This window comes from Canis aureus, chromosome 1 (assembly GCF_053574225.1).
Source record: "Canis aureus isolate CA01 chromosome 1, VMU_Caureus_v.1.0, whole genome shotgun sequence".
Taxonomy (NCBI): Eukaryota; Metazoa; Chordata; class Mammalia; order Carnivora; family Canidae; genus Canis; species Canis aureus.
The window spans coordinates 31,009,401-31,034,436 of record NC_135611.1 but is presented as its reverse complement, the minus strand read 5'-3'; the positions used below and the strand labels follow the sequence as shown (position 1 = coordinate 31,034,436).

The following is a 25,036-nucleotide window of genomic DNA, read 5'->3' as shown; positions in this document are numbered from 1 at the left end:
CTGAGGATAATTTTTTGTATTCAGGAGCCACGTAGGTGGAGGTCATTGGAAAAGTACTCATGCTACGTGGCAACAAAAACAACAACAAAACCACATCAGACCTTTTGTAAACAGTGTGGGCAAAGACTTTTTGCTGCTATTAAATAATTCTTTCTAAATAACATGGTGACCAATAGGTTATGTGGTTGGTGGGGATGGAGGATGAATGTGCCCAGGGGATTCTAGCACCTTACAAAAGTCATATTCACACATACATATTCCTAACATAGCTTTGTCACAGGAAGGGAGAACATCTTGTAGACAACAAATTCAGTTTTCAGAATTTACCTTTTTACTTCCTAATGTGAACTGTCATTTACCCAAGTAGTATTCATGAGCTCACAAATCTTAATGCATTTTCATCAGAAAACAAATCCCACAAAAACCAAAATGAGAAGTCAGTCACTTCTATGAAGTCTCTTAAGAGACACTACACCTCACAGCTCTTTTCTATTCAGGAACAACTTTCATTTTCCATAAAATTCTGTCTTAGATTGTACCAAAACCCTTCCTAGAATTTCTACTCCCTCATCTTTCCCTGGAGCCACAAGGGCTAAACTAAACTATCAGAAGTCAGCTATGAAGTCCACCTAAGTTTCTTCTTCTCCATACTAAACCTCCTTGGGCATCTTCAAATGTTCCTGGAGTGAGGTGGCTTCACAGATACTCTCCTACTTAAAATGTGGCCTCCAGAGGGAATGTCAAACTTTAAGGGGTGGTCTGACATTAAAGAATAAAAGCAACCAAGAGTGCCCCCTAAGGTACACTATGAACCTTAGGTGATTATGATGTGTCATTGTAGTTTGATTCTTGGTTAAAAAAAAAAATACCATTCTGGTGAGTGATGCTGGTAATGGGACGGGTGGGCATAGCGGACATATGGGAAATTTCTGTGCCTTCTTCTCAATTTTATCATAAATCTAAAATTGCTCTTGAAAAAAAGTCTTAAAAATGTTTAAGATGGCAGAAGGGAAAGCCAAAAAAAAAAAAATGGCATCTTGGTGGCACCATTAAGCTGTCACACCAAACCTAGAACTGCCTGCCTCTAGAATTCTAGTTATGTGAGATAATTAAATGTGTTTATTGCCTAAAACCAAAAGCCAAAAAACAGCATGCATAACTTTAATTATATTCTCAGATCAAATGAGCTTAGTTGTAAGTCACAGTACATTCTATGCTGACTTACCCCGAAATCCCTAATTCTCATTCACAAGGGCTGCAATTAGGCTATTCTTCCCATTCTGTCCTGAGACAGTCAATTTTTGAGACCCTCGTGTAAGATTTTATATTTATCTGTCCTCGTCCTAGTGTAGATTTGCAGCCGTGAAGAACTTTTGGAATTCTGATTTATCCTGTGTAAGGATTCCCTCTTTTAGCAGAATGTCACTGCAAATCCAGAAATCGAGTATTTCAAATCTTCTTAGGACTCCCTGACATTTTGTCTACATCCTCTCAAAAGTGATTTTTTCACTGTCATGCAGTGCATGCCAGGCATCCCAGAGTTAAAGTTTATATTCAAACTTGTTTTTACCTAAAGTGATAAAGACTGGGGAAAAAGCCCTACAAGCATGCTGAAAGTTAAGAGGAAGTAACAGGGGCTAGTAAGAGGAAGACTCATTGTCCATCAAGTCACTGGAGTTAACATGGTAAAGTAAGCCCTTGAAAACATGGTTCTGTAAGCTTAGAGTATTTGGGAGTTAAAAAAATAAATAAATAAATGGGGGATGCCTCAGTGGCTCAGTTGGTTTAACATCGGACTCTTGATTTCAGCTCAGGTCATGATCTCAAGGTCCTGGGATTGAGCCCTACATCGGGCTCCACACTCAGCCAGGAAGTCTACTCAAGATTCTCTTTCTCTCTCTCTCCTGCCCCTTCCTCCCTCTTGCACACACACTCTCTCTAAAATCAATCAACTGAAAAAAAATAAGTGGGAAATCTATATAATACTAGAGAAAGGGAATATCACAGCAGGTCAAAACAAACTCTCATTCACATTTGTGGTTGGCCCAATCACCTTGGAGAAAGCAAAGAGTTTTTAATAACACTGACAATGTTTAAAAATGTCTAATGCAGATAATGCATAAAACATACATTATCTAATTTCGATCCACTGGAGACAGAAGAGCCATGTCTTCTCACTCTTTTATATGTATGAGAAAGAAACTTAAAGGAGGAGATAGTACACACTAATATGAAAAGACACCTGACAGAGGCCACCAATTCATGGCCACATTGAATAAACCCCACAGGCTTGTCACTTAGAAGCTAAGCCACTTAAAATTCAATATATTATATAGTCATCACCTTTGCACTGTTGGAATTAGACCTATTCTATACAGTATAAAATATAAACAAACAAATGCTCAGAGAAGGAAAGTGTTCAAGCAATCTAATTTTTCTGATTAGGCCAAATTTCTTTTTTTTTTCCCCTCCCATTCTTGCTCTGGAAACAAAACACATGAATTCATTTACCAACCTAACTGTAAAATAGAAAACAAGACAAAATATTTCCAGTTTACTAATTCTCCTTACACAGAATCAAAGATGTTAAATATATACAAGATTTTAATTGGTACAGAACTGGAGTTGTCTCTCTTGGGATTCTTTGCTCTCCTAAAGTTGGACATCCTCCAAAATATTTCATTTCTCTGTGAGTTTAGCTGGGAATCAGCATCAGATGACAAATGCTCCACAAGATATACTATACCCAGAGAAATGCTGGTAAATATAAGAAAAATCTGTTATCATTTATGGTTATTACCTAGTTCAAACAAATTACAGTTGGGGTCTTTAAACAGCTAGTATTTAAAATGTTAAGTATTTGGTCTTTCAATGCCAAAGTAGCCTATCAATTTCTGTCACCTGGTTGCACCCAGTGAGAGCCATACCTGTATTCCTGCCAAGGCATGTTGGGCCAGTTTCACATTCTTGGATTCCAAAGCCAACTGGAGAGGAAGCAAGCATTTCTCCCTGGCAAAACACATAAATAAGGACAACATATGAGCTCAGCAAAGCGGGCAGTCAAGTGATACAAGCCTTATGTACACCCACTCACAAATGCTGTGACACACATACATAAAAACTATGACCAATAATAAATGCACATGGACTTAAAAAAAACACACAGCAAAAAAAAATCTGTGCAGAAATGATAACACAGGAGCACCTGGGTGGCTCTGTTGGTTAAGTGTCTGCCTTTGATTCAGGTCATAATCTCATGGTCCTGGGATCAAGTCCCACATCGGGCTCCCTGCTGAGCAGGGATTCTGCTTCTCCCTTTTCCTCTGTCCTTCCCCTGCCCCTGCTCATGTTCTCTCTCTTAAATAAATAAAATCTTAAAAAAAAAAAAAAAAAAAGATAGCATATCGGCACTTGCCTTGGCTATAGGAAGAGCCAACACAAGGACCCTCAACCAATTGCTTTAGTGCACAAATTATTACATGGTGGGGCTCTCACTGGTCCATGTACATGCTTTTCTCTTTCCTAAATATAGGACCTAGGACATCTGGGGGGAATAACTCTAGAAAGTACCATTTATATAGATTTCAATGCCTTGCTCATACTTCTCTCTCACCAACAAAATGGATGCATTACACCACTACTGTGCCTCATCAATATAAATGGAAATTCTATTAACTTGTCAATTTTTCTCCAATTCAACATGTTCAACAATCATTTATACTTTTTAAATTTGCTTTTTGGTCTCCATCAGGTAGATCTGAATTTTTTGATGGGTTTTCGATAAGCATGTTTCCAAGACAGAAATATAAATGTCAGCAGCTTTGACCAATGAAAAGTACCTGGTACCAAGGGAGAGATGAAAAAGACATATGTGGAGAGGTACTTGGATATTTTAGGGCTTAACAAAATAACTGGGCACTAAAGTATGTTAGGAGTAAGCCAGAAGAGCTACAAAAAGAAAAACATCTTTCTGTTAGAACATTCACTCTAAATAATTAAACAATATCTAAGAATTTTAATCAACCTAGTATTTCCCCATGGAGCTACACTAGCATAACAAATGGGATGTTACTTAATTTTACCAGGCTCCCCCGCCCCCACTTAAACCATAGCAACCTCGTTTTTATCTGTTTTATTTTTTCAGCATAAACTGAAAGATTCATTGACTCTAGGGAGTACGAAAGCTACGGGGTGAGACTATAGGATTTCGAGTTTGGAGAAATATGGGTTGCTGTTGTAGAACACAATGACACAAGTTAATTATAGCTCTGATTCCTTCCTATCCACCCTGCAGCTCTTCTGTTTTTCTATGGATCCTCCATCAGTAGCTCCATGACAGATGAAGCAAGAGTCACAGACCCTCCCTAATGCTGGCCACAAAGAAAGAACAAAGACAGACTCCATCAGAGGACATTCGCCTTCACAGTCCTCACCTCTCCCCTCACCAACCCAATACTACAATAGCCACTTTTACGTGACAATCGAATAACAGTGCAGCCATTTTTCATTAGATAAATCCTGTGACAGATGGATAAATTACCCAGTGTTACTTCCAGCGAGGGGGCTGGAATTCTCTCATTGTACCGTTATTGCCAGCTTAACTACCATTACAAGGCAAACACTGCTATGCAGTCAATTAAAGCAGGAGTGGCTGATTTTTTTCCAAGTTTTTTTTCTTTTGTTTTAATCATAACCAGTTTATAAGCTGGAAAAATTAACTGGAAGGGTGAGCGTTGCAAAGTAGTAATAAAAGGCAGATGGAGTATTAACAGAAGAACAACAGAATGTCATCTGCAAACCCTGGAAACAATCAAATATCCATCAGGATTCATTCATTGGGGATGAACTTTCTGCTCACATTTGAAGTCAGATCTGCCAGTGAACATGCAGTACCAGTGAGCAAGTATGAGGTTCAAAACCCTCACAGTCTCACAGCCTGGGGGATGGAAAATCTCTGCTGAGTGGCCCTGAATTGAAAATGCCCAAGTATCACACATCACCCACCAAGGGCATCAAACAAGAGTGGAGGCCACATTCAGCAGCAACAGGGCCACTCCTGGGAATGCTGAACCTGCTATATATACATTGTATGATCTCAACCAAGATATATAACTGGGTCTTACTTCCTAATCCACAAAAGGGGCATCTGATGACCAATCCTGCAGGATTGCAGTAAGGAGTACAAGTAAGATATCAGGAGTTGGCAAAGTTTTTCCATAAAGAGGGAGATAATAAGCATTTTAGGTTTTCTGTCCATGTTGTCTTTAAGTACTCAACTCTGCCATAGCACAAGAGCAGTCATAGACAATACATAAATCAATAAGCATGGCTATGTCCCAATAAAACTTTATTTACAAAAAAAGGCACTAGGCCAGGTTTGGCCTACAGGCTATAGTCTGTCCAGTCCTGGAAATAGACAAAGGCAGCACAGTTCATGGTTTGCCACATGGAATAAGAAGATCTAATCTTGTCATAGTATGTGGACAGATTTTGCACAGGACATGGAACTAACTGTCCTGGGGGAGGGGGGTGGTGACAAAACCAAGCTCTCTTCCAGAGAGAGATCTTTTAGTATCAAGAGATCTCTTAGAAATGTTTTGAGAAAGGAACAGAGATTTCATCTAAGTACTAAGCCAAGGCACCCCATCCATCCAACCACCTATTCAACCAACATTTGAGTGCCTGCTGTGAGCAAGACACCATCACGGGTGCTCAGATAAATCTAGCCAAGAACACAACAGAGCAGATACTTGCTTTCATTTAAGAAAGAGAAAAATAAAATTAGCACTTATTTCTGTTTAGTGTACCTGTCACTTCAACCTTAAAATAGGCATTTTCACCCTGTTTTACACTTGAGAAACTGGAGGTTCAGAGAGCTTCTGTAGCCTGCCCAAGGCTACACAGCTGAAACCTACTGGAGACAATTCAAATGGAAATCCATCTGACTCCCAAGACCAAGTTCCTTCCAATACCCTTTGGTCTCAAAAAGATCAGAGCAAAGTTAAAAGATCCCTTTCTTAACCTTTTCTGGATCATGAACCTAAAATATCTGGCACAGGACCCTCCTCTGAGAGAAGTACAGAAATCATTTTAGGGGGCTCGTGAGCCCCCAAATGTCAACTTCTTATGGATCCCAAGTTAAGAGCCCCTAACCTCAAGGGAAAGGACCCTGCCCGACATGGTGGAAATTTTGATGGGTCGGAGAAGAGGGACATGTTCCCTGACTGGTCTGAGAGTTCCACAAGGATAGGCTTTGAAGTGATGTTATGCTGAGTGAGGCAGAAAGGTAGCTTTGTGTGTGAGTGTATATATGTGTAGGAGGTAAGGGGAATGACTCTCTTGAGAATCCAAGGTCTCTCTTCCCCTCAGACCCAGCAGTGCCCTAGATTAGCATCACCAACGTCAGCTCCAGACTTAAACAGGAAAGGAACACTTGGGAAATGATTCCATTGCTTGCATTACCCTGCCGCCTTTTTTTTTTTTTTTTTTAAGTGATTTCAATAGAAGAATAACAGGACTGTTAACTGAGTCTCACAATAAAATTGATAATGAAGTTGCGAGGTAGCACCCACTCGGTCCCCTTTGCACATACTATATTAGAACAAATCATCTTTTGATCTTTCCAGATGCTGCCTCATTGGGAAAAGGGCATACCAAAAATCAATATTCAGTTACATTAAGTGATTATTTTTTATTCACAGGCATGTACAAGTTCACTCTTGCCTAATTAAATAAAGGCAGTGGCCTCTGGTTCCATGTCCTGACATGTAATTATTTTTTTAAAGGTTTTATTTATTTATTCATGAGAGACAGAGAAAGAAAGAGGTAGAGACACAGGCAGAGGGAGAAGAAGGCTCTCCACAGGAGTCCGATGTGGGACTCGATCCCAGGATCCAGGGATCATGCCCTGAGTCAAAGGCAGGTGCTCAACAGCTGAGCCACCCAGGCGTTCCCATCCAATTATTTCTTAAAGAATTAGCAGTGCTGCATATGCATGAGGAGCAAATCATCCCGTGACACTGTGTCTGGTTGTGTCAAGGAGACTAAGCCTACTTCCTTTACTATGTTGTCAAGACCAGCTTCATTGGGCTGGAAGATAACAATGAACAAAGGGAAATTAAAATAATAAATAGGAGGAAAGTTAGGATTTACCAAAAATTAGCTTTTGGTACCAACTTCAATATGAACTTCAAGTAATCAATTACTGAATGCTGGGCTGATTTCTCTTTGATGAACCACATGGGAAACACACAAAGATACTTCAGATTTATAATGTCTGCCAATGCTCTCCAGTTCTAGGATCCTACGATCTGAGACATTTATTCAGTAACTGTCTGAAATGCTTCATATAATAACCATGGCTCTGATTGAAAATCAGAGGCTTATATATGTAAAGGTCCATGATCATATGTTCATCTTTACTATTTAATCACAACTTTTGAAAGTAGAAATTTAATTGCTGACAAGACAAAGAGATATTAGATTACCTATGCAAGGTCCCATGTTTACAAACGAAACAGCTGTGATTTAAACTTGGACCATGGGTCTTCCAAGCCCATACCCTAGGCCTCCATAATGCTTTTACCAGCAGACAGCTCCCCACCAACTGTGGTGTAGGACATATCGTTTTAAAAATAGCAGTTCAAGTGTTGCCAGGTTAAAAGACTGGAGACAGGCACCAAACAAGTAATGTAAATGATCTTATTTTGAGTGACTGTTGATAAGGAATGCATATTTGACAGCTGGTATGTAGTTATGAGAAGGGATTGGCAATTGGGATGAATGGTAAAATGAGGCTTTAAAACCAGTTGCTGAGTTTAAGCTACAACCATCCACTTTTCCTAGTAGCCACACGCTTTGCTAATTTGAGTATGGGAGGTTTTTCAACGCTTCCCCACCCACCTTGTGTGACACCTGGGACTTTATTATTCGTGTTTATGAATACTGCAGCTGTATATAGTTTGTATAAAAACTGATGAATTTTCATTGACTAAGCTTCGCCAGAGCCAATTCTATTTAACCAATTGGAGTTGAATCGGTTCCTTAATTGACTTTCACTGCAGTGCTGTTAAAAAGGTTTCCATTTTATTACAATTTTCATTTTTATTTTAAGTTATTTTTATCAGTATCATTCCTTCTATATTTCATAAGATTAGGTTCATCCTCCAGGAACTTTTTTGCCCTATGAATGCTACTCTGAACAACATAATTCCTTCTCTCCTGCCTGCTTTCAAGATATCTTAGCAAGCCTACTGTAATTATTAAGTTGAGCATATGAAGTTGCCATCTTTACAGAGTATCAGCAATTTTTTATGATTCTATTTTAAAAATCCCAAATAATATGGTTATGCTCATATTTTCACTATCATTTTATTATAAAAGACTTATATGTACATAAAAACATTCAAACAGTACAAAGGGTGGATGGCAATGAAAATCAATTAGGGCCCTGTCTAGAAGAGAGTGGGCTGGATGTTGGCAGTGGGTATATTCAGACGGTGGCATGGGGGAATCTTTTGGTTTTTTTTTATACTTTCTATTTGTATCAATTTTTATATAATAACTCTAGAATATACTTGCATAATCTGAACAAAATACTTTTTAAAGCCATAAAGCCATTGGCTCCTTACAAAAATAACCATCACTGTTTCCTTCTGTTCTGCTCAAAAAGGTGAGTGCAGTGCTTTTGCTTGTATACAGGCAAAATATTAAGTATGGAACTAACTTTCTCCCACTTCTTATTGGTACTTACACTGACAGTCCATGTATTTTTTTTTTTTTTTTTGAGACAGAGAGAGAGAGAGAGAGAGAGAGAGCATTTGCGTATGCACATGAGTGGCCAGTGGGGTGGAGGGAGAAGAAGAGGGAGACAGAGAATCTTAAGCAGGCTCCATGCCCAGCATGGAACCCAACACAGGGCTCAAGCTCATGACCCTGAGACCGTGACCTGAGCCAAATTCAAGAGCTAGATATTTCACTGATTGAGCCACCTAGGTGCACCATTACAGCCCTTGTATTCTTTATAGCAATTATACCTGTTGTTCTTGTCCATAAAGAAAGTTTCATTTACATGATGGGCAACACTATGCTAATTGATTTGTTTTTGTAATGAAAAGATAACTATAGGTAATTAAGTAGGCTTATCAACATCTGACAACTTGTAATACTATCTGGATTTTACCTTTGCTATTTGATAGGTCTAATGGCTCCTACTCTATAATAGATGGTTATTTGTATGGAGGTAGGTTAAATTTGTTCAAACACTAGAATTTACCTTGAAAATCATTTTTCTAACATCTATGAGACAAGCTCATTTTCTTGACTTTTTTTTTTTTAATAAAAGAAGCCAATTCAGAAGAAAAAAACTGCAAAAGAATAGAAAGCAACTTAAACACGAAAAATATTTTGTTACATCATTGTGATGGGGCAACGGCAAACCCATTTACTTTTTTCATTTCAAAGTTTTCATCTAATATTCTTGCAGTAATTTAAAAACACAGAATACAACAGGTCAAGAAAACAATTCATAAAGGAGAATATATTTTTATTCACTTTGAAAATACCTTCTCCCAGTTTTATTGACCAGTTTCACTTACTGACCTATATTAGTTTCAGGTATACAACATAATGATTTGATATGTGTATAATGCAAAATGATTGCCACAATAAGTTTAGTTAACATCTAACAACTCATGAATTATAATTTTTTTTCTTATGATGAGAACTTTGAAGAGGATTCTCTTAGCAACTTTCAAATAGTCACCAGTCTGTACATGACATCACAGAACTTATTTATCTTTGGAAAAAAATTAAAGACACATTATGGGTTGGTATTTTCACCAACAATCTGGGTTTATCAATATTAATACTTCTGCCATAAGATATACATACCCTGTAATCAAGTGGAAAAACACTAAAGTTTTTTTTTTTTTAATTTCCAGAGGAAAAGAGACATGAAGTCCATGCTAATCATAACAGAAGCTGCTCTGGAATCCATTTTTTCTACAACTATTGAGCATTTATTATGTTCTGGGCATTGCACTTGGCACTTAACACAGAACAGCAGAAAAAACAGCCATCATTCCTGTCCAAGATACGGGTTAGTGTCAATTCACCTTCTGATCATCAAAAAGAAGGAAAATGCCTGAGATGTGTTAGCATCAAGGCTATTAAGGTTAGCTGAGCCTATAAAGATGAGCATGTCCAGTAAAAAGATCAAAGCAAGTGTCCTTTTCCTTCCATCAGACACAAAATGTGCTGGACACAACATGCTGGCTTTTTTTCTTTGGCTTGAGTGTTCCATCACTGTCAACCAGAGGACCCCTAATCGATACACAGGAGAGTAGCCATGCAAGTATTAATGCCTTCCACGGAAGAGTGTGCGGGGCACCACTTTAAGAGCTTAGGCACATGATGTTCTTTAAGCTTCATGCCAACCCAGTGAGGAGGGACAAACAGTATTGGCATTTATTGATGAGGAACAAGAGGATGAGAGGAAAACTCATTCCTGGAAAAGAGATGAAGCAGCAGCCGAGCTGTGAACACAAGCTCCTCCCACAGCAGATGACCTTACTGGTTCCCATTGGTAGCTCTCAAACCCTGTTCCAAGACTGGGTTAAGCATTTTACACACAGTAAGCCTGTGAAGGACCTTTCATGAAAAACAAAAAGCCCAGCATCCTTTCTTTCTTACATCTCCTCACATTATCTCCCACGTCAATCATTTACACACCGACTTGTATGCTGTTCCACCGTGAAAGACTCAGCTCTTCCTCACCTTCATCAACACACTTAGCAATTTCTCATATAGCCCCTTCCTGTGGCACCATGAAAAGGTTTATTCTTTAAGATGTCCACCAAAAATAATTTGTCAATAAGTACCAAGAGTTTAAAACCATGAATCTGCCTTCACTGAGGGTCTTCTATGCCATGAAATCTTTCTAAAGAAATCATTATACATGTAACAAAGCTTTAGATGCAAAGACTTTTTTTTTACTGTTCTTTTGTTTATAATGTAAATAAGGTTAAGGAAATTATGGCACATTTATAAAATGGAATAATAGACAATAATTAAAAGTATCCTGGAATGTTTTCACTGACACAGGAAAGTGCTTTGAAATATTATGCCAAAAAATTTAAAAATGAAAATGCAATGGAGAATACATACTATGACATTCCTACTCTTAAATAAACCATTACAATTATAGAAGGCTGGAGGAGGGAGAGAGGCCGGAAAGAAATTCCTCAGACATGTCCAGAATGCCTTTCTGCCTTTTGGGAATACGAATGATCTTGGTATTATTATTACATGTTTCTACAGTAAAAAAATTTTCAAGAACATATTGCCATTAGAAATAAAAAGTGAAGCTAGCCCTGTACTACACGAGCAAAAACGCCTGCCCATTTTCTTTCAAAGCTTTTGGCCTGGGACCCTGAGGAGCTATGTTTCCTGTAACAGCTTTCATCTAATCCTTCCTGAGCTTTCTGCTGTGCCAACTTCTACTCTGTCAAGTCACCACCCTTCCTTCTTATCAAAAACTAGGCCATATTCCAGGAATAGTTCCCCTTCCCCTTTCCTCTAAGACATTCCTTTACCACCTTTCAAATACTTCCTGAATTCTTTGTTTTCCCTAAAGTCTTTTTGACTGAAAAATAGGCCTGCTTATGACCCTAAAATATACTTAATTATCTTAGTCACATAGTGTAAAATCACTATGCTTAACTTCATTTTGCTTCTTTCTAGGACAAGCTTTCCCATAATCAAACTTTTGGGCTTAGAATATAAATATACCACTAGCATGAAACCTGCCTATGGGAATTGTTCTGCCCTGTGGCGTAACACAGAACCACATGTATCTTTTACTTAATGATTTTTTTATTTTTAATTTTTAAAGGTTTTATTTATTTATTCATAAGAGACATGCAAAGAGAGGCAGAGACATAGGCAGAGGGAGAAGCAGGCTCCATGCAGGAAGCCTGATGTGGGACTCGATCCCAGGACTCCAGGATCACAATCTGAGCCAAAGGCAGATGCTCAACAACGGAGCCACCCAAGTGCCTACTTAATGATTTTTTTATGATGAAAGTGTTCCAACTGGCAATCCAGAGGTAGGACTCTGCCCAGAATCTCTGCCATGAAGAGGCAAAAAGCAATAAATCACCAAAACAGAAAGGATTTCTAACTCATATGTTCAAATCTTAGGGAAGAAGAAAAAAGTAGCTGGACAATACCATAGCATAATCTTTTTTAAGTGCTGATAATTTTATGTAAATAAGTAGCTACCTCTTGAAAAACAGCAATTAATGGTATACATATCTTTCAGGAAAGTCTATGTAGCTAAAGACAAATAGCTTAAAAAACAAAACTAATCACACTGAGACAAAACTATGATTTATGCTCTATTCAGAGCTCATCGGCCTGTAAAAAGTTCACAAATATATATATACATATATATATATATTTTTTATAATGATTTCTCATCACTTAAATGCTATGATAGTGAAATTATAGGGCTAAAAATAAAGTAACATATTTTTCCTGTGAATTAGAAATTTTCAGTTGTGATGTCAAAATGCCTTATAAAACCAGTTCATTAGCAGATCAGCACAACTGTCAGAACTAGAATTTGTATTCCTCAATTATTAATAACTCATTTGTGAAAAGTACATAAGATTTTTAGTAATAAAAAAGTCTTTAAAAACTATTTATTTATTTTTATCTTTAAAATAAAAAGCCTACTATATATATGTCCAGACTCTGTATGAAAATATAGGATTATAATGATAAGACATGTAGTTCATTCCCACATGGAAGCCACAGCCTCAGGGAAGTAACAAAGGATAATTTTAAAACATAGGTAATAAAGCAATGCACATTTTTATTAAGGTATAAACAATCAAATATGAATGTGTAACAAGAGTAGGAGAGATCCTGTCTACAAAAAGTCAAGTGTCTTCATGGACAAGGTGATACTCATTTGGCCTTGAAATAGTATAGCATGGGACTGAAGTGGGAAAGACATACCCAGCTGAGGTTTTGGGGACAAAGGCTCAGAGTAGGTTCATTACAACCAGATAAGTCATAGTGGGAAGACGGATGAGAAAGGAATGTGGCAGGATAGAGTCGAGGCAGCTTTTGAAGGGTCTTTGCATGCTATTCCAGAGAAACTGGCTGTTAGCCAGTTGTAAATGATGAATCAATGGGAAGATTTTGTGATCCAGGGAATAATGTGACCTCAGACATTTTCTACAAAGTGGAATGGATACAATGCAGGGAATGGATAAAAAACAGTATCATGGAATAAAATTCTGGAGCCTAACTAATCTAGGTCAAATTCAGGCTCTGCCAATTACAATCTGTACAGTAAGTATTTTACCTCTGCAACTCTCACTTTATATATGGACCTAGTATTACCTACCTGGAGAACTATTACAATGATGGGATAAAAAGCTACATTAGAAGAATTCTTGATTTCCCATCCTAACATTTACAGCACTCCTGAAGATCCCTGGCCCAATTCCCTTCTCTTCTCACCTCTGGCTCTGTCCTGCCCCACAAGGTTTTCACGACACGGGTCTCAGACTGCCAGCTATGCAAATAGCTGCTGTTTAGGGCCCTAGACATGCAGACCCCCATGGCACCATCTGCTTTCTTAAAGGTAAAGCTGGGAAAGGGGTCCACATGCAGTTTCTGGAAGAAGGCTCAGTAGAGTCTAAGTAGAGAATTCAGAGATCTCAAGTGCCCAGAGCATGAACTGAGGAGATGGAGTGGGCTCTGAGGGGGAATGCTCCCTCCACTCTGGAGAAGATAAGAACAGGGACTCTACAACATGAGCCCAGAGAAGGGGCCCGCTACTCCTAGGACTTAGGTTGGTGGTATGATAGTGCTTAGCATGTTGCACATGCTCAACAAATTTTTGTTGTCATGTCATCCCTACTTTTCTTACGACAGATAAAACTAAGAACTATTTCCATCCAAATAACACACTCAGATATAAAATGCATAGGGCTCAGAGGTCACAGAAAATAGAAAAATCTGTATCCTTTACTCTTTTATTGACTTTTTATCTACAGCAATAATATTTTCAGCCTTAAATTGTCAAATATAGTCCAAGATGTAAAAGCTAAGTATCTGGCTAGTTTGAATATAGGGAAAGGCCAAGAACAAGCTTAATCTTCACTGTCAAGAAAGACTGGACCATTAAGGCTAACAATCATTCATCAAAGGCATGCACAGTGCTTTTAAACCTCACATCCTCTCTACACATCCATCCATCTTTACAAACGCTATCCTCCTCCATGCTTCTGCTTGACCCTACTAGCATTTCTAGAGCCCCTCCTGGCAGGGTTAGTGCCTCCCTCACCTCCATGACACAGTATACAGTAGATGATTACACAGGTAGTTAGGGATGCTATTAAATAACTGTGTGTCGGAGGGGGGCATTTTCACCTTTCTTGACTCACAATCGATTGGTAATGAAGGTCCTTGTGAAATCTACTAAAGCAAGTGAACTGTCTTACTATTATTACAATGGCATAATAAAATTTAAAATTGGTATTATACCTTCAAAGAAGGGGCACTTTCCAGCAGTTTATGCCAATTTTTGATCAACTGTTAGAATCATAGCTACAATGATTTTTCCTATGGTACATCAATTTGATGGAATTTTAATAGCCTTCAAAATGTTTTTAAAGAACCCCCGATGGCATTTGAAAATATTTTCTCAATACAAAGTGAAAGTAGCAAGTTGTAAAACAGTATATACCTCCTGATCTAATTTTCATGACATTCATTCAAAAGAAAATAAACCAATGTTAAGATTTATTATCTCTAGATAATCTGGCTTTCATACCCAACTGTCAGGGGTTGGAGTTCAGACTTTACCAGTTATTACTGGGCAACCCTATGCAAGTCCTAGCTGCTCCATGCCTAAGTGTCCTCATCTATAAAGTATGGATGTAATGAAATCTACTAAATAGTTAAACTAAGCAACATGGCACTGTATTTCAAGAGTTACATTTTCTAGGCTTTTGAATTTTCTACAGTAAGAACATACTTCTCAACCTAAAAATGCTTTTTTTTCCCCTGCAAATGTATCATTTGTGTATTCTTTTTCTTTCTAGATAATTTAAAACATATTTCATATTATAGGACACAAGGATTCATTTTAGGCTCTCTCTTATGCCACTCACAAAAGTTAACGCCAAATGGATTAAAGACTTAAAAATATAAGTCCTAAAACTGCAAAACTCCCAGAATACTTAAAAAAGCTCTTTGACATTGGCCTTAGCAACAATTTATTGGATAACAATCAAAGTCACAGACAATAAAAGCAAAAATAAACAAGTGGGACATCAAACTAAAAAGGTGCTTTTTAAAAAATATTTTATTTATTTATTTGACAGAGAGAGAGAGAGAGAGAGAGAGAGAGAGAAAACACAAGCAGGGGGGAGGGACAGAGAGAGGGAGAAAATGGCTCTCCGCTGAGTAGGAAGCCTGGTTTGGGGCTCGATTCCAGGACCCTGGGATGATGACTTGAGCTGATAGTAGTAGTAGATGCTTAACTGATTAAGCCACCCAGGTGCCCTAAAAAAGTTCTTCACAGCAAAGGAAACAATCAACAAAATGAAAATGCAACTTACAGAATGGTATAAAATATTTGTAAACCATCTATCTGATACAGGTTAATATCCAAAATATGTCAGAAATGCATACAACTCAACAACAATAATGATAAATAATCCTATTAAAAATGAGCAAAGAGGGGTGCCTGGGTGGCTCAGTTAAACATCTGCCTTCAGCTTAGGTCATGATCCTGGAGCCCTAGGATTGAGCCCCACATCAGGCTCCCTGCTCAGTGAAGAGTCAGCTCCTCCCTCTGCCCTTCATCCTGCTTGAGCTCTCTCTCACGCTTCTCTCATGCTCAAATAAAATCTTAAAAAAAAATTTTTTTTAATGGGCAAAGAAATGGAAAAGACATTTTCCCAAAGAAAACATGAATTTCCAACAAGTACAGTAAAAGTTGTTCAAATCATTAATCAGCAGGAAAATGCAAATTCAACACTACAATGAGACATCACCTCACACCTGTTAGGATGGCTATTTTCAAAAAGACTAGAAATAACAAGTGTTAGCAAGGATGTGGAGAAAAGGGAGCCCTGTGCACTGTTGATAAGAATATAAATTGGCACAGATGTTACAAAAAACAGTATGGAGGTTCCACAAAAAATTAAATATGTAACTACCATATGGTTCAACAATCCCTGGGTATATACCCAAAGGAAGTGAAACCAGTGTCTCAAAGAAATATCTGTATTCCTGTGTGTGCTGCAGCATTATTCACAAAAGCCAAAGTATGGAAATGACCCAAGTGTCCATCAACAGATGAATGGATAAAGCAAATGTGATATTTATCTACCTAGATATCTAGATTTATATATAGATAGGATATAGGATAGATACACAGACACACAATGGAATATAACTCATCCATAAGAAAGAAGGAAATCCTCCCGTTTGTGCAATATGGATGAATCTACAGGACATTGTACTAAGTGAAATAAGCCAGTCAGAAAGACAAAACCTACATGATCTCACTTATATGTGTAATCTAAAAAAGTCAAACTCCTTTCTGCCCTTGGATGCCACCAAGTAAGTATCATTAAATTTCCTCTCCCACCTCCGTCATGTATAAGTCAGTCTCCCAAAGAGCCTGAACAACGATGGAAACTCTTCATTGGTGGTTTGAGCTTTGAAACAACCGATGCAAGTCTGAGGAGCCATTGTGAGAAATGGGGAACACTTACAGACTGTGTGGTGATGAGAGATCTGAACACCAAGCTTTCCAGAGGCTTTGGGTTTGTCACATATGCTGCTGTGGAGGAAGCTGATGCAGCCATGAAGGCAAGGCCACATATGGTGGCTGGAAGAATTATGGAACCAAAGAGGGCTGGCTCAAGAGAAGGTTCTCAAAGACCTGGTGTCCACTTAACTGTGAAAAAGTTTTGTTGGTGGCATGAAAGAAGATACTAAAGAATATCATCTGAGAGATTATTTTGAACAGTATGGGGAAAATGGAAGTGACAGAGATCATGACTGACCCAGGCAGTGGCAAAAAGAGAGGTTTGAAGGACACCTGGGTAGCTCAGTGGTTGAGCATCTGCCTTCAACTCAGGGTGTGATTCTGGTCCGGGGACTGAGTCCTGCATCAGGCTCCCTGTGAGGAGCCAGCTTCTCCCTCTGCCTGTCTCTCTACCTCTCTCTCTGTGTCTCTCATGAATAAATAAAATCTTAAAGAGAGAGAGAGAGAGAGAGATTTGGCTTTTATAACATTTGATGACCAGGACTCTGTAGATAAGAATGTCATTCAAAAATTCCATCCTGGAACTGGAGGGTATTATGCTGAGTGAAATAAGTCAATCAGAGAAGGACAAACATTATATGTTCTCATTCATTTGGAGAATATAAATAATAGTGAAAGGGAATAGAAGGGAAGGGAGAAGAAATGGGTAGGAAATATCAGAAAGGGAGACAGAACATAAAGACTCCTAACTCTGGGAAACGAACTAGGGGTGGTGGAAGGGGAGGAGGGCAGGGGGGTGGGGGTGAATGGGTGACGGGCACTGAGGGGGGCACTTGACGGGATGAGCACTGGGTGTTATTCTGTATGTTGGCAAATTGAACACCAATAAAAAATAAATTTATTATTAAAAAAAATTCCATACTGTGAATGGCCACAACTATGATGGAAGGAAAGCCCTATCTAAGTAAGAGATAGCTAGTGCTTCATCCAACCAAAGAGAGCCAAGAGGTTCTGGAAACTTGGGAGGTGGTCGTGGAGGTGGTGTGGTAATAGAGGTGGTTTTGGTGAGAATGATAACTTTGGTCATGAAGGGAACTTCAGCGGGCAAGGTGGCTTCACATTGGCAGTCGGGATGGCTAGAATGAATTTGGTAATGATGGAAGCAACTTTGGAGGTGGTGGAAGCCAGAATGATTTTGGCAATTACAACAATCTTCAAGGTTTGGACCATGAAAGGACACCCTGGAGGCAGACGCTCTGGCCTCTATGGTGGTGGAGGCCAATACTTTGCCAAACCATGAAACCGACATGGCTATGACGGTTCCAGCAGCAGCAGTAGCTATGGCAATGGGTTTTCATTACTGCCAGGAAATAAAGCTTAGCAGGAGAGGAGAGCCAGAGAAGTGACAAGGAAGCTACCAGTTATAACAGATTTGTTAACTCAGCCAAGCACAGTGGTGGCAGGGCCCACCTGCTACAAAGAAGACATGTTTTAGACAATATTCATGTGTATGGGCAAAAAACTTGAAGGCTATTATCTGTGACTAATTATATAAAGGTTATTTTAGTTTCTGTTCTGTGGAAAATGTAAAGCATTCCAACAATCTAACGTAGATTTTTTTTTTGCACCCATGCTGTTGATTCCTAAATGTAAAAGTCTGATGACACTGAATAAATATGTTTTTAAATAAATAAAATAAACAAGAAAGTCAAATTCAAGGACAGCAGAATGGTGGCTGCCAGGAGCTAAAAGGTGGAGGAATAGGGAGATGTTGGTCAAAGGGTACAATTATAGATTTCAATTATAAAATGAATAAATTCTGGGGATGTAATGTACAACATGGTGATCATAGACAGTAATACTCTATTATAGCCTCAAAATTTGCTAAAACGGTAGATCTTAAGTGTTCTCATTACACACACACACACACACACACACACACAAATCGTAACTATGTGAGGTGATGGATGTGTTAATTAACTTGATTGTGGTCATTTCACAATGTGTATATATATATACATCAAATCATCACATTGTATACCTTAAATAAAAATACAAATTTATTTGTCAATAAAGTTGGGAAAATAAACTGATACCTTTTTATATTTCGAAGTTATAGCCTCCATCCCATTAAGCGCCCCACAATTCTCTCCCCATAGGCATCAAAAATCACGTTCAGCCATCCATGTAGAAAGATCATACCTCTTAAGCAATACATTTTGGCAATAAGCATCGGATGGAGAAGGATGTAAAATTTTATATTCCCATAAATAGCAACTTCCCAACAGGCATATGTGTGTGTTGTTTTAACCAGTGAATATCCCAAAAGATTCTGCTCTGTAAGCACTTTCTAAAAATAAGCCTTGGGTGAGAGCCAAGGAGATTGGTTTGGTTATTAGCCATCTGCTTTAAACATATTATAGATTTTATACCTCCCCTCGCCCAGCCTATAGTCTCAGCTGAGTAAGATCTACATTAATCTGCCACTCAGTAGCCTCAGGTCTGGCACTATCTGATATGAAGACAAGACTGTTTCTCAGGATAAATTTAATTTTAAAGGTTGGGATTGTGTCTGGGCACTAGTTACCCTTCAGCCTGCCTTAGAACCCAGTCATCCTGAAAGCAGTTGTGTTTGTGACAATACATCAGCAAGGGGCTGCTTTATCCTACTCAAGGTAGCAGCAGATCTATTACACACCGCATGACCTTCCTAAATGAAACATGTACTGGAAGAAAAATAGATATGCTCTGTATTTTTTTATGTACTGAAGAGAAAAAGCAGTAGCAGACTGGTCTCTTAGTGAAATGATTAAAGATCAAGACAGCAAAAGCTGCCTGACAATAATCCCAACCTAGGGTATGAAAATGGCACATCAAGGGACTGCGGGTTTGACCAACCCAGGAGGGCCATGGTGGAGCTCCTCCTCCTTATGGGTGTTAACATGAGTTGGCCAGGTGTTATTGTCACCACTCGCAGCCACCAGAGATCACAAAGAGCAAATGCCACACAGCCAGCTGCTACAGGTTTGGCTCTAAATGGCCTAAATCCAAACAGGGACATAGTGAGTTTGCAAAAGTACATATGTGGATACCCACAAAATCCGAGAAAATAAGCTGTGATTCTGCAGGCTCATAAAGATGTTCACATCGAAGAAAGGGAAATGTATGGATAAATTTAACCAAGTATTTAACCAAGTATTTTAATTTAACCAAGTATTTTAAACACTATAATTATAATTCTGCTATAATTATTATTTGTACTGGCAAAATCTCATTACATGAGATTACATGGAAACCTCTAGCTAAGGAAAGGCGTCTCTCCTTTTACAAGGCAAGAAAAGGACCCTCCTCTCATTTTGTATCCTAATATTGATGAGAGAGGTCCCCACTATGGAACACTGCGATTAACTGACTACCACCCAAAACACTCTTCCAGCTGCACAGATGCCTGGTCACTAGGGTGACTCAATACAGTGTTTGCATTACATTGTTCTTCCCTGTGTGTCAGAAGACACCCGATGCTCTCAGTTCCAGCCTGGGGAGGCAAAAACATGCTGACCAGTCTCAAAATGACCAAGAACCCTGCTGCTGAAAGACAGGGTCAAATAAACCTTGGAAAACATTCATACTCAAGTTTATGGGCACTTGCCCATTGCTATTCTTCATAGCCCCACTAACTGGCTCTCCTTTCTCCTTGGGGACTCCAAGGGACCCGCTACCTCTATGCAGGCTGGGCTCCACCCAGTTATCCCTGAAAAAACCAAAGCCATCCATGCTGGGTAGCTGGGCCTGCCCAACTGAAAGCCCAGGGGAGCAAGTCCCTCTGCTCTGGATTAAGTAGAAAGCTAGAAGGGAAGATCAAAGTGTCAGGGAAGGCAATGGAGTCTGTTAAAAGAACTCTGGCCCAAGGGCACCTGTGTGGCTCAGTCAGAGAAGCATCTGCCTTCAGCTCAGGTCATGATCTCAGGGTACTGGGACGAGCCCCACATCAGCTCCCTGCTCAGCAAGGAGTCTGCTTCTCTCTCTCACTCTGCCCTCCCAGCCCCCGCACTTATGCATATTCTTGCTCTAATAAATAAATAAAATCCTAAAACAAACAAACCAAACAAACCACTCTGCCCAACTTGGAATTCTGTTATTTCATTTTAGCCAACAAATGTCAGATATAATCCTAAGCATATTACTTAGGTCTCTCTGATATGCAATTTCTTTTCACAAGACAAGTGCAGAAGCTTTCTAGACTTCTTTGAAAGGACAGGAAGGATAAACTGAGTAGGGATATGAAAGAGCTTTGAAAGCAAACACTTTATGGAAATACGAGGGAAACACAGTGACAAGAACAGCAGAGTCTAAGGAAACCAGCTCTGGTCTCTGCATGTCCCCAGCTATCTCACCAGCTACACCTGGCAGCTCCAGGACCTTTTCAAATTCTAATAGCCTCGGCATCTTTGAGGTGTGTGGCTCGCAGTCTTACCAGCCTTCCTCTTAGCAACTTGATTGCAACTTTGTTTTTGGCTGACAGCATAGTCAGCCTCCTCTGGTAAATCAAAGTTGGTCTGAGTTGTTCCCGATGAATCCAGTTTCCTACTTTTTCAGCCTCCCTTGTGGCTCTTGAAGTACTTTGGCTTTCCTGATAAAAAGGGCACAAGGGGGATCCCTGGGTGGCGCAGAGGTTTGGCGCCTGCCTTTGGCCCAGGGCGCGATCCTGGAGACCCGGGATCGAATCCCACATCGGGCTCCTGGTGCATGGAGCCTGCTTCTCCCTCTGCCTGTGTCTCTGCCTCTCTCTCTCTCTCATTAAAAAAAATAAAATAAAAAATAAAAAAAAAAAAGGGCACAAGGCCTGTTTAGTTAGCACTGTCCTTCTGCCTTTCATCTTTCTGCCTTCTATCTTGGATGGGGGCAGCTGCAAGAGCCATTTTGTGGTACAGAAAGCCAAATATAATGGAAGGTCAGTAGTATCCTAAATGTACCAGCCTGCCTATTACCTGAGGAAGATAAGCCCTATCTCATTTAAACCACATTTACATTTTCCATTACTTACAGCTGAATGCATTTGTAACTTACTACTAAAGCTGATTTCTTCTTTCCTTTTTAAAGATCTTATTTATTTGGAAGAGAGAGACAGTGAGAAAGAGCACAAGTGGGGCGGAGAGAGGAAGAAGCAGATTCCCTACTGAGCAGGGCCGGGACCCTGGGATCATGAGCTGAGCTGAAGGCAGATGCTTAACTAACTAAGCCACCTAGAAGCCCCTAAAGCCAATTTCCAGAGAAAAGCCAATATTCAAGAAATCACATACGTGTCTTCTGTTCCCAATACATTTCCCAAAGGTGAAAGGGGATATGAGACAGGGACAACAGTAATTCCTATTTTAACATATCTAAGTGACCGGTACTCAGCAAATATCCATTGAAAACATAGATTATATTAGTCAAAAGAACAACTTTCAAGTCAAACCTGTATTTGAACCTCTATCTTGTACTAGCTGTGTGACTTCACACAAATGATCTTATCATTCCAGCCTGTTTTCTTATTCAAATATAAATTATATTAGTACCTATTGTTAAGTTTAATAAGATAATGTATGAAGTCATTAGCACAATTCCTGGCATAGACGGATGCTTCATAATTGGTCACCTTCAATATTGTGGGGAGGTACATCACACCACCAGCCTGGATATAAGGATGATAAGGGTTTAGAATTTAGCTACAGAAGCAAAGGAGTAAATCAGTTATTTGTGGCAGAAGAATGAGGCTATAATGTGCACCCGTGCACTTAGGGTGTGGGAGAGGATGCCAAAGCCCCATCTCCAAGTGCCTAGACCTTGTAAATGTCACAGATGTCTCAGCCCTCTTCCCTTAATATCTCACTGGAGTTACCAAATACTTAGAGTTTCCTTACCCTTATCCTGCAAAAGAAATTAAAAGGTCAGCAAAATGGTCAAAATGCAGCCAGACAACAGGAAAAGGACTCCACCAACAGAGCTTCCAGCCTGCAACGTTTGCCTAGGCCGCCACCCCTGGGCGCCTGGACCCTGGGGGGCATGTGGATTCTTTTAAAACGGGTGCATCAGGAAAACACTTTCAGCTGCAAGTGACATGAAATTAACTCTCTAAGTGCTTAAACATGGAGGCAGGTTGGCCTCAATTTTAGGCGATTCAGTGCTCCAATGACACAGCCAAGAGCCCAGTTTCTTTCCATCTTTCCGGTGATCTACCCTCTAAGTGTCCGTTTTACCTACCCACCTGCATTCCCTGACCCACATCCCCTTTCCCCACTCCCCCACCCTCTTCTGGCTTTCTTTACAGGTGCAAAGTGAGCTGTGGCCATTGGAAGCGTCATTTGAAGATGCTAAGTATCAGAGAAGAACTAACTTCACCTTCACAAGTGTGAGATGGCATCCCTCTCGAACTCCATTCTGATACTCTGACATAGGGCACATCCAAGGCCAGACCAGAAAGTCACACCTGTGATGGGGTAGGCTCCTCTGAATACCCAGTCAGTCCTATTGGTGGTAGGGGGTGACTGGATGTTGGGTAACAACCAAAAGTCTCTGCTCCAGGGGAAAATAATGGAAGGCCCAGAGAATTTACAAATACAATCACCTCCTAAACTAGGAAAACCCCTGCATGTTTTCTGATTAGAAACCAAATCACGACCTTTAGGTAGGCATGTAGTGTGGTACTACTGGAAACTTGGGTTTTCCCTCTGCCCCCATAATTCCATGAACAGCCACACTCATCACAGACTGCCACAAAAGAAGCCAGCTCAAAGAAATTTCTTGGGTCTATAAGCAAAAATGGAAGAGAAAGATAGAGTGTCATTCAATGCCAGTTTTCTTTTTTGCAGATCCTAGAATTTATTAAACGACACTTGAAACTGCCACAGTGAAGTTTCACAGATCACACCTGCTCCAGCTCATGTTTCTAGTGCCCAAGGACCAGCTTAGACCTCTCTGTATTCTTAGGAATCAGAGGTGACACTACTTAAATTCAGATTCTCATCTGCTCCTTTGTAGCTGAAATCTGTTCTTCTATCTAAAATCATACTTTGAAACTCAGCACTGCAGGGGGGTAGAAAAAAAAAAAACCAAAAACTTTAATCATGCTGCAAACTGCCAAAACACCATGAGACTATTGTATCAGTCATATTTCACTTATGATTTGATGTACATTCTTCAGAGTACCATCTTATTTAAAATCTTAATTAATCTTCCTAAGGCCCCAGGTAAGGAGTATTATTTGTAGAGCTATTCCAGGGCAATCTCCATAGTTCCAGGGGATGACAGAAGTGTAACAACATGACCCAGGTGACAGTTCCACAGGCCTGGGAGGCACACCAGAGGGCTACAAAGCATTATAGCATGATTGCTGTGCAGGCCTAAAGCTTAGAGTCAAGGACAGGCCTAGGAAAGGCGGGGGTGGGAGAAGCTCCTATTCCCAGGTAAGAGCTGGTCATTTTTTAAAATTTAATTTATTAATTTATTTGAGAGAGAGAGAGAGAGAGGGCATGCAAGGGGGAGGGGCAGAGGGAGAAGGAGAGGCAGAGAATCTCAAGCTGACTCCATGCACAGCACAAAGCCTGACATTTGGCTTGACCCTGTGACACCAGGCCTGACCCCATGACACCGAGATCATGAGGTGAGCTGAAACCAAGAGTTGGACACTGAACTGATGAAGCCACCCGGGTACTCCAGGTTGGTAAATCTTAATGAAGGATTTAAGATTCTGACATCTAAAATGGGAAAGGGGGCGCCTAGGTGGCTCAGTCAGTTTAGTGTCCAACTCTTGATTTTGGCTCAGGTCATGATCTCAGGGTTGTGAGATGGAGCTCCAAGTTGGACTCCGTGCTCAGCAGGGAGTCTGCTGGAGATTGTCTCCCTCTGCCCCTCTCCTGAACCTGCACACATACTCTCTCTCTCAAATAAATAAATCTTTAGTAATAAAATGGGGAAGAAATGTTCCCAAAGCATAACCTAGATGCCTGGGATCTTTTCAGAGGGTCCACGAGGTCAAACACATTTTCATTCTCAATCACTCAGGGGTATACGTGGACTCTATCAAAAATGAATATCCACCATTATCTGGAAAGGCAATTAAGATTCCTCTCCCATTTTAAACCACTAATCTGTGCAAGGCAGGATTTTCTTTATCTCCTTCAACCAAAGCAACATGTTGGAACAGATTGAATGCAGAAATAGAGCCAAGACTCTAGCTATTTTCCTTCTACTAGG

General features: G+C 39.7%; 1 protein-coding gene across 5 annotated transcripts in view; it reads right to left on the bottom strand.

Annotated features, from left to right (window-relative positions):
* Window positions 1-25,036, bottom strand: part of ARFGEF3 (ARFGEF family member 3) — a 172,855-nt gene that overhangs the window by 127,387 nt on the left and 20,432 nt on the right. For all 5 annotated transcript variants that reach the window (XM_077894383.1, XM_077894390.1, XM_077894397.1 and 2 more), the window contains exon 3: window positions 2,928-3,009. In XM_077894383.1, the coding sequence (XP_077750509.1) occupies window positions 2,928-3,009 (82 nt within the window). The remainder of the gene's footprint in view (window positions 1-2,927; window positions 3,010-25,036) is intronic.